We start from the raw sequence: 13,967 nt of genomic DNA, 5'->3' as shown, positions 1-13,967 counted from the left end.
GAGGATTTTACTATTAAAATGGGGTATATGTAAAATACTTAGAGCCACTCCTGACATAAGGTTTTTCAATACACAATCAGTAATCCTATTAACATAAAGATGTGTTTGCGGTATTTTCCAAACCTTTTCCTCTCTAGATTAAAATAGATTTTCTGTGGATAATTTTGTTGCCCAGATACACAGGAATTGGAGAGACTTAACGATTAATCCCATAGCATGCTAGTACTGCACCAGCAGAGAATACAGACTGGGTCTGTACAACATGTTTTTTTCCCAGCAGTCATCCATCTTTCATGGCCCTGCCTGGCCAAGTGTAATATAAATACTTGAATGAGTTTCTTAGTGCTGACATTTAGGATTTCACAGTGTTCGTCTGCACTTAATATCTGTCACTGAAAAGGCCTGGCAACATTGCAGTTGGTTCCTCCTACTGCCAAGGTGTTAATGGTTTAACTAAAAAAAAAAAGACAGGTTCTGCCAAGCTTGGTTAATTTAAGATACACTCCCTAAAGGGCATAAGCCAAAAAGACCTGTGCTGTACGCTTTTGTTACTGTATCCAGTATGAACGAGTTTTGAACATAAAAATGTGTGATGATTGTAGATCATTGACTTAGGTTCGGCAGGATGTTTTATTTAGGGACCATATTAGTCAACTCGGGCTGCCGTTCAGAATGCCACAGACCAGAGAGCTTAGAAAAATCGAATTTTATTTTCTCACAGTTCTGGAAGCTGGAAGTCGGAGATCAGGGTCTCAGCACAGTCAGGTTCTGGTGAGAGCTCTTTTCCATGCTTGCAGGCGGCCCCCTTCTCCCTGTGTCCTCACATAGCCTTTCCTTGGTCAGTGCTCGCAGAGATAGAGTGAGTTCGCTCTCTTCCTCCTCTTGCAAGGCCACCAACCCTACTGGGTTAAGAACCTACACTTATTTAACCTTCATTACCTCCTGAAAGTTGTAGCTCCAAAAAAGTCACAGTGGGGGTTAGGGCTTCAACATATGAGTTTTGAGAGGACACAGTTCAGTCCGTATCAGGCACTTGTCCACAAGGAAAATGGGGAGAGAAATTGCAGATTAGTCATCTGCAGACAAGACATTGGATCCTAAATACTACTAGAAATAATAGTACCCCACAATAAGACTGGATAGACTAGTAAATACCGAGCTTCTTTAATTTGGACCAGAATTGTATTTTATTTTATGATAACACTGATTATTTCATGAAAATTAAAAGTTCTTGGGGCAGCTGGGTGGCTCAGTCGGTTCTGCGTTCAACTCTTGATTCTGGCTCAGGTCATAATCTCAGGGTCCTGAGATTCAGTCCCATGACAGGCTCTGTGTGTTCAGCATGGAGTCTGCTTGTCCCTCTCCCTCTGCTACTCCTCCAACCCCTGCTTGTGCTTGCTCTCTCTCTCACTCTCAAAAAAAAAGTTCTAATTGGACTTTGTATATACCTAGATGACTTTTATGAAAAATAAATTATAAATGCCATTTACTTAATTCACCAATTTTTAACTCCACCATCATCTTTAAATTTTCTTGCTAAAAATATCAAAGCTAACTCTAACCCATGCTCTGAGATCTGTGGTCTAGATGCTATCAGTGTACAGGAAATACAGGGAACATAAGATTATGCTATATGATATCTCAGGGATGCAATCTACACAAAACAGAATGCAGGACTGTCTATAGGACAAAATCCCAGCTTCTTCAGTTACAAAGAGAGCAATAAAAAACGAATAAACTATTGATACATACAACAACTTGGGATGATGTTTATTTATTTTTTTAAAGATTTTATTTTTTTATTTGTCAGAGAGAAAGCACAAACAGGGAGAGCTGCAGGCAGAGGGGGACGCAGGCTCCCCTCTGAGCAAGGAGCCTGATGTGGGACTTGATCCCAGGACTCTGGGATCATGACCTGAGCCTGAAGGCAGATGCCGAACCCACTGAGCCACCCAGGCGTCCTGGGATGTTTAGCAACCCCCATATGTAATCCAAAAGGTTGCATACTGTGTGGTTCCATTTGGATCAGGAATCAACACGCTTTGGAGCTAGTACCCAAAAGAGGTATTTGCGTCTGTGAGACAAAGCACCAGCAGCCAGCGCAGCCAGTGCCCCGGGGGTCCATGGTCAGGGTCTGGAACAACTGCGGGTCACGTGCCACTTTTCTGGTCAGCATATACTGAACGAGCATATATGTGCTGGCCCTGCAAATAATAAAGGGGAATAAAGCACAACTTTGCAGTGAGACTATGGAATCAGAACTAGCAAACTTGACTTAGAGAACAATTACCTCCTAGAACCCATAGCACTGGCTTTAAGGACAATAAAGTTCTGGGAAGACAGAGCTCAGTGTGAGCGGAACTAGACAAAGGAAGCTTCACAGAAGAGGTGCTGAGCAAGTGGTCTGGACAGAAGGAATATGGATTTCAGACCGCGAGTGGAGTATGAGGGAGGATAACAGGAATGAGCAAGCAGGTGGGAGCAGCTGGGTAGGAGCTGTGGGAATCCAAAGTGACACAGTCCGCAGCACTGGGTAGTAAGACCAGGTAGATGGACCAGGGAGGGCAAGGCCATTGCAAATTAGGCAAATGATTATAATCTCTTTAAGGGCAAGCATTAAGCCATCCTTGTAAGTTTTAGAGTAGGAATGACCTCACAAAATTATGATTATTCAAATTAAAACTTATACAGTCTGAGAGGCAGTTCGGCCATGTGTAAAATATCCTTAAAAATGTTTATTCCAGTAGATTCTGTTTTTTGACCGGGTGCTAGTGACATGGTTCTGTTCACTTTATAGAAATTCATCATGCTGTGCACTTATGGTTTGTGTTCATTTCCATATGTATGTTATACTCAAAAATAATGTTTTAGTGTACTTGGTGGGTCCTGGGGGGACTCACATGGGAGCAGCAGGTAGGTTACATGTGGACATCTATGAACCCATGAGTGATAAGGAAATAATCTATCACTGACTGGCCAAGGTCACATAGATGGTCAATGGTAGAACTAGAAGTCACAGATCTTTAGGTCTCCTGACTAGCAGTTCAATTTGACTTCTTTATGGAAAGTAAGCGTTTCATTCAGCCTTCCTTAGTTTATATACATTCCTTATATATTGGAGAAATCAGACCATTAGCACTTTCCAAATAAAAGCAGGAATTCTTTCTTTAAAGATTTGCATCTAAACATAACTAAGAATATCCAACTCCTCTAAGCTTTACTCTTAAATCAACTTTCCCTGAGTTATTAAAAATGCATTTTTTGTTATATATACACCCACACAATGTATACCAAACTTGTCTACTTCTGGGAAGTATGCAACGACTTAGCTATACGCATATACATGATAAGTAGAACAAGTAAATCGGAAGTTGTTATGTTCAATATTATTTCATTTCATAATAGTATATTAGAAATATATACATATAAACAAAAGTAATTAGAATATTTACCAAAGTATTAATATCAATTCTCTCAAAGGTAATTTTATTTTCTTACTTTTTTTTATTTTCAACAATGAAATAGATTTTGTAATCAGGAAATAAATTCTTCCTTTTTTTTTTTAAACTGAAGAATCTTAAGACACATCCAACTTCCTGTCTAATACAGTCCTGTACCCTGTACGAAAATCAATCTCAGCACTTTTCTAAATCACTATAAAGAGGATTTTCATTTCAGTGGTGGCATTCCCCTATGTAATATTAGAATGCTTATTAACTATTGAAATGCAAGTTTTTCACCAGCTAAATATATTCAGTCCAGCTTAGTAAGACATTTCATTTAGACTTGAAATTTCACAAAAATATAGAGTGTTCTGAAAGTAGTACAGCTATCTGTTGAAAGAAGCTACTTCAATGTGTAACACAGTAATAAATCTCTATGAAAATGTTTTCTGCAGGTATGCTGGTATCCTGCTGGGCATCACAAATACATTTGCCACTATTCCAGGAATGGTTGGGCCTGTCATTGCTAAAAGTCTGACCCCTGATGTAAGTAGATAATTTGCTTGTAAACTGCAAATGTCTACACAATTCACTTGAGCCTGCACATCTGTGTCAAAATTGAGTATATTTTAATTAAGAGTAAAATTCTGAATGTTTATTCTTATGCAGTTCTTTACATTAGCAAAAAGCTAAATGCCATACTGGACAGGAAAATATATTTTCCAAGGACACCCCTTGGTTTTTAGACAAAACGATAGAACTAAGTTCAGCGAAGCTGTTGTAGCTCACACCACACAAGTACTTAAAAGTGGTGATATTTTACAAGGTAAGTAACTTGTGTCTTTGGTTCGAACAAAGAACAACTGGCAATGGAAAGTTATTCAAAAAGTGGATCCACAAAGGTGAGGTATCGGGAAGTCACGTGGGAATGAGTAAAGAACTGGGGAAGTGATCGCCACTGAGAGGAGCAGAAGACTTGCGAAGACACGGCATGTGTCTTTACATCTTGAAGGACGACCACACGAGAGATGGTGGCTTATTCTTGGCAGTTCCACAAAGACATGTGAAGAGAAGTAATGAGGACACAATAGGAAAATTGTGTTAAAAGCTGTCTAGTCTGTGGAAAGGGCTGCCTTATGAGTTAGCGAGCCCTGAGATAGTCAAACACGGATTCTACAGGCATTTCATGAGTGACTATTAATATGCCAGGTACTGAGGATCCAAAGGCAAAACGACAAGCTTCTGCACTTGTGAAATTCCTCATTTAGGGATTGCACATAATCGAATAGCTAAAGTACAGTGACAAATGCTGCAGGGAAAAAAAAAATGTGTGCAGGGTGCTGTGGGCACAGGGGAGAGAGCACGCAATTTGTGGGGAAGGAGCCCTGGAGAAGTGAGCCATGTGTGGGAAGGGCACTCAGCCTCCAAAATGCAGTGGGCCCTGGGGTGGTCCCACCTCCAGCCAGGAGGCAGCGTGGTGCCACATCAGTCAGCAGAGATTCAGCACTGTACCAGTGGCTCACAGTGTATAAGAAAGAAAAATAAATGACCTCTGACTCAAAATTTCTGTTTAAAAAAATCTAAAGCCTGTTGAAATATATTTTTCAAGTGGCTGACTTAAAGCTCTAAAAGAGACTTAATTTTCTCTTTGTCTCTGTGATCAGATTAACACCACCTAATTCTTAGAATTTCAGAATATGCTTACAAACTTTCTTATTACTAAATATACTGATTTCGGATGTGTATGTGTTCACCACAATGAGTGTTCCTATTTCTTCTCTGCTCCCACCATTCATTCATTCATTCATTCAATCATTTCAAGATTTATTCATTTAAGAGAGTTCGTTCCTTCATGCAGGGGGAGGGGGAGGGGCAGAAGACAAGCAGACTCCCCGTTGAGCAGGGAGCCTAATGTGAGGGTTTATCCCAGGGTTTATCAGGTCATGAGATCATGACCTGAGCCAAAATCAAAAGTCGGTCGCTTGGCAGACTGAGCCACCCGGGCACCCCTTCTCCCACTATTTCTGATTCCTTACTTGAATGAATCCAAGCCTCCTTGTTACTATGTTCTCTCACTTAATAGAAACGGATGTTGGGAAAGTTGTGATTTTTTTTCCCCCTAGAATTCTGTGTCTCGATATGGACATGTCAGGAATGTTTAACCTTATCTCTGCGGAGCACTGTGGCAACACAGGAACCTAAGTCAACGTACTACCATGTATTAATTTCATTTATTATGGATAATCGTAGTATTTCTGCTAAGAACACCTGGATTCCTCAGTTAAAGTCTTGAGTGTTTGTAAAGTGGGAACTGAACTGAATTTGGATAGGCTATTATAACATTTGTTTAATGTTATTAAAAGGAAATTATTTTTTTAAAGGAGAACACAGGGGTCCCTGAGTGGCTGAGTCGGTTGAGCATCAAACTTTTTAAAAATATTTTATTTATTTATTTTTTGACAGAGAGAGACACAGCAAGAGAAGGAACACAAGCAGGGGGAGTGGGAGAGGGAGAAGCAGGCTTCCCACTGAGCAGGGAGCCCGATGCCAGGCTCGATGCGGGGCTCGATGCGGAGCTCGATGCGGGGCTTGATGCAGGGCTTGATGCAGGGCTTGATCTCAGGACTCAGGGATCATTACCTGAGCCAAAGGCAGATGCCTAACGACTGAGCCACCCAGGCGCCCCAAGCATCAGACTTTTGATTTCAGCTCAAGTCATGATCCTCGGGGTGGTGGGATAGAGCTCTGCATCGGGCTCTGTGCTCAGTGTGGGGTCTGCTTGGGATTCTCTCACTCCCTCTGCCCCTCCCTCTGCATGTATGCACGCATGCACTCTCTTTCTCTCTCAAAATAAAATCTTTTTGAAAAAAAGGAGAAACACATACTTGCCTTTACAATTGTAATTGCTCACAATTGAAAATTATTGCACTGCCTCAGAAACTTTGCAGAATGAGCCAAGTACAAATAAGTAACATATTGTTAGCATATCTAACTAGTTACTAAAATTTAAGATGGATTTCTAAGGTTTTTTTTTTTTTTACCAAAATACATGAATCTCTGATCAGCATAACTTAACAGAGTGCTGTCTTTCTCCATGATTTTCCTTTTTTCCTAAAAGAATGACCTCATACTAGCTTCCTAGTGCCTTTCCTTTTTCTTCCTCATTTCCAATTCCCCTGCTTGCTTTTTCTTTTCTCCATGCTGCAGATGTAGCATTCTGGTTAGACTGACATTGCAAAATCCAAAAAATGGTTGTTTAAGTTAGTCACATGACCCAGAAATTAGCTAACTGCCTGATGTTTTTATATCACTGTATTATATGCTAAACAATTGTGTTTTGTTGATCGCTTAACTGGCAGATCCCATCCATGTTCTGTTTTATGGGTCAATCAGGAGTTCTCTGTGCTGGGCCTCAAACGAAATTCAAAGCCCATCTTAACTCATCCTTACTTGATCTGCCTTGTATCTCCCACCTAAGAACTAGGGAGATGATGGGCAAGCATACTGCTTTCCTAGTACCACATGATTGAAAGCCATGCCATGTTTTATTTTGAGTAAATGGGAGTAAACTTTGAGTAAATGTTGGTGTAGAAATATACAGATCCTAAGTATACAGCTGGATGAATGTTCACACACTCATGTAACCAACACCCGTCAAGAAATGGGACGTTACCTCTCTCGCAAAGCCTCTGGGTGCTCCTGGCTGCCATTCCCCTTTCACCCTACCAAGAGGAGCCCCTACTCCCACTTTTAACACTATGGATTAGTTTTGTGTAATTTCGAGCTTTTATGTAATAGAGTTTGATAAAAATGCAGTCATTTAATACATACTCTTTTGTGCCTGGCTTCTGTGTAACATTTCATTAGTGAGATGCATCGATGTTGTTGTAGCACATTCATTTTGGTTGCTGTATAGTATTCCACTGAGCAAAAATATCACAGTTTCACTGTGGAGGGAGTTTGGGTTGTTTTCATCATGAGGCTTGTTGTAACAGTCTTGTGATCCCACCTTTTCTATAAAGCTGACTATAAACAAAATTTTTTTCATGTGCATGTTTCTCTTTCTCCCTGTAGAACACTATTAGAGAATGGCAAACAGTTTTCTACATTGCTGCTGCTATCAATGTGTTTGGTGCCATTTTCTTCTCACTATTTGCCAAAGGTGAAGTGCAAAACTGGGCTCTCGACGATCGACATGGGCACAGAAACTGAAGGAACCAATAAATAATCCTGTCTCTATTGAAGTATTTTTGTTTATCATGTAACCTAAAAGTGCCTTTGATATTTTAAATGTGTATGCAGTCTATATAAGAAAAAACTGGATGAAATTTTTAAGGCTTGTAATCATGAAATGTCACAAGTTGCCAGATTAGTAAAATTCGCTATTTTTAATCATTAATAACATGTATCCTGTAACTTACACTTGAGGGTCATATATCTGGCTGTAAATCAAGAAACATAAAGTAGGGGAGTTCTTTTGATTTTTAAGGGGCATCCTTGAAGGAATAAGTTGAATGGACCCCTCTATACCTTTGCTTAATTAAACTACATAATAATTCTCAGGTCTTGGTAAACACTTGTTTTTCACTACTTTCCTCATATAAATTATTTGTTGACCACAGTCTCTGACACGTAGGTCTCAAACGATAGCATCTCCACAGAGCTGCCAGCCACGGTATAATCTGGCCTGGCAGCCACACGAAGGGAAGCATGCCCAGGCAGCTGCCAAGCATTCCCTCCCTGACTTCAGGGACGGTGCCCAGCATTTATCAAAGGCGGCATCCAAGGCCAGGGTCTGCGCCAAGTCTTCAGATGGTGTTCTTCCCCTGGGTGTTGACAATGTGTCGAGAAAGACGCGAGCAGGCCCCAGGGCAGCAAGAGCCACCTCCACAGTCTCCGTACAAATCCTCACACTTTCCCTTTCCCCACACACTGGAACACTGATTGGCATATAACCTTCGAGAGAATGGTGTGATGCCCAATTAGCCACAAATAAAATCATCCTTGATTAAAACTACTTTCATGTGGATTAGAACATAAATTTCCAACTCTCTGTGTTCTCTGGGCTTCTCTAGAATAAGTTAAAAAATTTTCTTAAAACTCACATTTTTTTTTCCATTTGTCTACATGTAAGCTTCTGGTTTCAGTTGAAAATTGAAGTGACTTTTATTTGGCCCCATCACCTATAACCAGTAGTGGAATCATCCTTACTCCGGTTGCTAAAATCCTGTTTTCCAGTTTTTCCTCCGAACTACCTTCCAGTGGCTCTTGAGCATGATTGGAGGTCATTTATGTGATTTAGAACTTGATTTTGTTTTGCTGTGTTTGTTCAACACTACCTGTAATATTTTAAGTAAAACTGATTCATGTAATATGATGTGGATACATTTCTGTAAATTTATTTTTTAATCTGTAAATAGCTTTACATTGCTATGGTGATATTTCTTTTATAAATCATCACAATAAACATTTTTGGATTGGTTTTTGGATCTGACAGTCCTATGGTATTCTCTAGTATCTTGAGTGGCTATGTGACATCTCTGCCGTCCTCAAGCCACCAGGCTACCTCCCCGGGCCCCTCCCTGTGCCACCACCAGGCCAAGGAGACTCAGGCCATCTAAGGGAGACAGCATGAGGAATCTCTATTGCCATCAGCCTGCCCTTCCTAGCTCTGCAGAGGGCCCGCTCTTCTCCCTGGAGCATATGCCTACACCACGGACAGTATCCTCTCCTACCGCTCTAAGCTCTTCACTTAGTAATTCCTCTGTAATTTGCTTCTTCAATCTCCACCTCTCTTCTCATTCTTTTCCTTCTGTCTCGAAGACACTCAGGTCTTCTCTAACCTTTAAAAACAAAAGTATGAAATTCTTCTGGGGACATAAGACCTCAAATACATACAGAGTATCTCTACCATGATATTCAAGAAACCGGAAAGAGTGGTGGCCTGGAGAGAGAAAAATAAGCAACCAGGGGTAGGAAGGAGAATTAATTTTCACCTTACCAAATGTGGCAGTATGACTGTTTAAACTAAAGCGTCATTTAAATAAATAAAACACCTGTTGCTCAAGCTACTGCGTAATCACCACCAGGTTTTCCGCTGCCCACTGGACATCCCCATCTGGTTATCTTCTCCGCACTTGGGACTTTAAATCCAACCTCTCTCCCTCACCTCCATCTCCACCCCCAATAAAACCCACTGTTCACGCCACTTTCCTTACTCTTGCTAGGAGCTCCGTTTCCCCAGTCACTTCGGCTTGGGGCTGGACTCATTTTTCATTCCTCCTCCTCTGTCTGCCTCCACCCCACCCCCAACACCGTGTAGAATTAACCACCTGTCTTTTCCATTCCAGTTTTTCAAGTCTCTAGAATTTTTTTTTTTTAATCACTCTCCCATCTTCTAAATAAGATCTCTGTGACTTTTGTTTCCACCTGGAATAGAAAAGTTAAATGGTCTCACTGCCTGGAGACCATTGTGCTGAGTTATTGGTCTCAACACACCTCATCCCCCTGATCAGGATGCTCCCCCAAGCTGAGTCCCATGGCTTCCCATTGCCTACCCAGCAGCCTGCCCTCCTCCCTCCACCTACTACACCCTCATGCCCCACACTTTGTCGAAGGTACATCTGGCTACTAAACTCTTCCCCAACGTGCTGTACATTGTCCCTCCCCTCCATACCTTTACCGAATTCATTCCTTGGACCTGGAAAGTCACTCTTCATCCCCACCTCCTTCATGACCCTTGACTTCCTCCAATCTCCCTGATTTAGATGTGGGCTCTTCCTCTGATCCACTGAAACATCATATTATTTATCTTCAGTTTTTCTTTTTTATTTTAATCTCGGGAAAAGATCATTCTTTCATTCATTCGACAAGAATATCTACTCTTTGCTAGGCAATAAGGATACAGATATGCATTTGACACAGTCCTTTCCTTCCCTGCGGCCTTCCCAGAGCTCTGGCAGACTCCCTGGACCACTTTTTCTCCATGGCCTTTTCTTGATAATATGTATGAATGTGTTTGTGGCTAATCTCCCTATTACATTGATCGAAAGTATCTTGAGGGCGAGGTACATTTGATTCATCTCAGCATGGTCTCCCTCATAACAATATATACTTTGTCTCAATATTTTACTTAATAAATATTTAGTAAATCACCCTTTGGTTAAATGGACTACACATTGAATTTTTCATCTCCTGTGTTGTTCTTTTCTCAAAAAAAAAAAAAATGAATGTACCAACAGCAACAGCTTTTAATGAAGAAATGATACGCTAGCCTCAAAGTAAGTATAAGTGGCAGTCATTGGTAAATGGTTTTGAAAGTATTTGAGAATAGCTTAGTTCTAGATAAGCAAAATACTTACCCAGTTAATGCAACAAATATTTATTGATTGAGCATTCATTACAGAGCCAGGCTCTGTTCTTTGCACCTGAAGTACAACAGTAAAGAAAAGCAAATCCCTTCCCTCATCAAGCTAACATTCTAATTTATCAAACATTTTCCTTCATAGGTTCCAGCCTTTGACACCTTCCACGTAAAAATGTCGTTATCCACCCAACAATCAAATCCAGCGGGAATGAGTGAGCCAGCCAACCTTGAGAATCAGAGTTAGGAAAGAAATGGAGACAAAGATGGAAGTCCACAGGTCTGTATTAAGCATCGTCATGTCCCTACTGCTGCAGCCTGTGTTTCATTTTCAAGAAATCAGAAATGGAGATGTTTGAATTTAGACCCTGGTGCAAAATCAGGAATCTCCTCTCTAAGGGAGGAGATTCATCTGTTTATCAACTGTCCTAAATAAAATTCCCTGAACAGGAAAATATCGATAAGGGTATTGAGAAGGCAGGAAGAGAGCCAGAGGAAGTGGCCTGGTTCCCTTCTGGAAAAGCACCGGTTACTGCCTCAGATGAATAGACTGGGGTAAATGTCTAATTTCAGTGAAAGAATACATTATCTCTCATAGAAATGTAAATGACGATGGATCACAAAGCCCTTTCAGACGCCTCTGCCTTTTAGAGCAACCAGAAGCAGAAAAGCCAAATGTAAAAGTTTGTGCTCTAAAGAGCGAGTATTACAGAAAGCACTTTCTAGAAGCTCCTGCTCTGGAAAGCTGTGAGGACACCCATGCTGAAAACAAATGACATGTAACAAATTCTCTGCCACCCTTTTTCGTGTGCTCTGATGAGGAAAAACACTAGTAATTTTCCAAGTGCCTGTTTACTTTCACTTTATCTTGATGTTGGAGGAGGAGGAAACTCAGAAGCTCCACGTCACAGGCGGTCCGGTGCTGGTAGAGCGAGAAGCCATTCTTGCACAACCCTGCTTCCCCTCACAGGCCTTCAAACCTGGAGAGGCCGCACTGCGGCAGGCAGGGGGAGCCCTACCCTCCCACACGTCGCATTAAAGCTTTTCTTGAAGTGCTCTTTGGGGCAGAAGCAAGCATTTCAAAAAAGTTATGGCCTCCCAGCATCAAGGGTGCATACTGACCCCCGTCTTCCTGTGGGGCCCTGCATTCTCACCACCAACAGCCCCGGTTGTGAGCGTTGTAACGACTTCACACTCACGCCACAGTCTGGAACTTGAGAATGAAGTTGATCTGGGTGGAACAGTCTGGTCTTTTTCACGCTCAAGAACTGTTCTGGGTGAAGGATCGGGGATGCGGTGACCGGAAAGTCCAGTGTGCACATTGGATAAATTACCTACACAGTATCTGCTATAATGCCCTTTTCTTTTCTTTTCTTTTCTTTTTTTAACACCGAGAAGCTCTTTCAGATGTCTGCAGTGCTTTGAATCGTTCTGCCATCAGAGGCAGGAAGTTGATCCCGGGGCATTCACAGGGTTGTCTTTGTGATCCTTACCCACTACAGAGCGCCACAGAGGGGCAAGAGCGTTTGTACAGCATGGGCACACACCACCCCTCACTTCATACAACCACCTGGCAAAGGCAGGGACAAGACCTGTTTAAAGCTGGGATCAGAGACACGTTCCCTGACTGTTAAAGGAGAGATCTTTGGCCCTGAGGGACTCAGCCTCCCAATGCCAACTAAAACCAAATAAGCCCACTGGCTTTACTTATTTATTTATTTATTTAACATTTTATGTATGTATGTATGTATGTATGTATGTATGTATTTGACAGAGAGAGAAAGAGAGACAGCAAGAGAGGGAACACAAGCAGGGGGAGTGGGAGAGGGAGAAGCAGGCTTCCCACTGAGCAGGGATCCGGATATGGGGCTCGATCCCAGGACCCCCAGATCATGACCTGAGCCAAAGGCAGAGGCTCAATGACTGAGCCACTCAGCTGCCCCAGCTCACTGGCTTTAATCATTACAGTAGGCCAAAAAAAATTCCTTAATATCTGTTTCTAGCACAGAATCAAATTATTATTTGAAAGACAAAACTGTTCCTTTTTTCTTTTCTTTTCTTTTTTTTTAGAGAGAGAGAGCACAAGTGGAGAGGAGCAGAGGGAGAAAGAGAATCTCAAGCAGGCTCCAAGCCCAGCACAGAGCCTGACATGGGGTTCCATCTCACAACCCTGAGATCATGACCTGAACGGAAATCAAGAGTTGGACGCCTAACCGACTGAGCCACCCAGGCACCCCCAAAGTTGTCTCTTATTAATTGAAAAGATCCTCTAAGAAGCCTTATGCATAAAGGCACACTTAAGATTTTTACCTTCTCCTAGTTGTAAAATCAGCTCTGGCTCAGCAAGACTCCAGCTGGGAACCTGTTGTATCATTATCTTCACTCCATGGATGATATTTGGTAATATTTCATTATTCTATATTTGTTCTATGAATTTTCTCAATGTTTCCTATAATTGTGCCAGGACACAATCCAGTCGCTTCTGTGAAAACACTGAATTCATGATTCTATGACATGCTAGTTTGAAGTTTGCAATGACTAGGACACTGATGTAGTGCAACAGACCAGCACTCCCATCCTGGGCTGTTGCCGAGAAGGAGGTTCCCTCCAGAAGAGCTGTTGATACTCCAGTCTTGGTTCCATAAACCTTGCTGTTTCCAATTACAGGACGGGAAGCTAGAACTGGGGGGGATCTCTGTTCCCATTGGGAAGTGAAAGTTCAGGATGCAGGAGAGAGAAATAAGTCCCAAAACCTCACCTTGTATTTTCTACACGTCCCTCCCACACCGTCCTCACTTCCTGCTTCTGTGACAGACTCCCCTCCCAGGGATGGCTCTAACCATCACTCATATTTAGTCTTTGCTGTTGGAAAGAATGGTAGCTGCAGAGCCATTGCCCCTGCCCCAGAGGAAAGTCTCTCAGACACCAGCTCTTCTTTCTGCCCTTAAGTTTTGACCCACACGATAAAACGGAACTCAAATAGGCTAATGAAGAACAATGGCGATTTTCTCTCACCGGGTTTAGACTGGCCAGCGGAGTGGACAGACAGAAGGTGCACTTTACTAAATCTGAGTTCCCTTTCGTCGACTGGAAGTCTGAAGAGATTGGGAAGAAGAAGAGGGTGGAATGGACTCAAGCAGGACTGAGACTGCCAACTGAAT

The 13,967-nt window shown here is 41.9% G+C and overlaps 1 protein-coding gene across 1 annotated transcript in view; it reads left to right on the top strand.

The window, feature by feature from the left end:
- SLC17A5 (solute carrier family 17 member 5) overlaps positions 1-8,932 on the top strand; it is a 49,123-nt gene extending 40,191 nt beyond the window's left edge. Inside the window, exons 10-11 of the mRNA XM_080806998.1 lie at positions 3,899-3,989; positions 7,518-8,932. Coding sequence (XP_080663124.1) covers positions 3,899-3,989; positions 7,518-7,655 — 229 coding nt within the window. The 3' untranslated portion in view covers positions 7,656-8,932. The remainder of the gene's footprint in view (positions 1-3,898; positions 3,990-7,517) is intronic.
- The last annotated feature ends 5,035 nt before the right edge of the window (positions 8,933-13,967 follow it).

This window comes from Martes martes (assembly GCF_963455335.1).
Source record: "Martes martes genome assembly, chromosome: 6".
Taxonomy (NCBI): domain Eukaryota; kingdom Metazoa; phylum Chordata; class Mammalia; order Carnivora; family Mustelidae; genus Martes; species Martes martes.
Note: the sequence above shows the minus strand (reverse complement) of the source record. Positions and strands in the feature narration are given on the sequence as shown.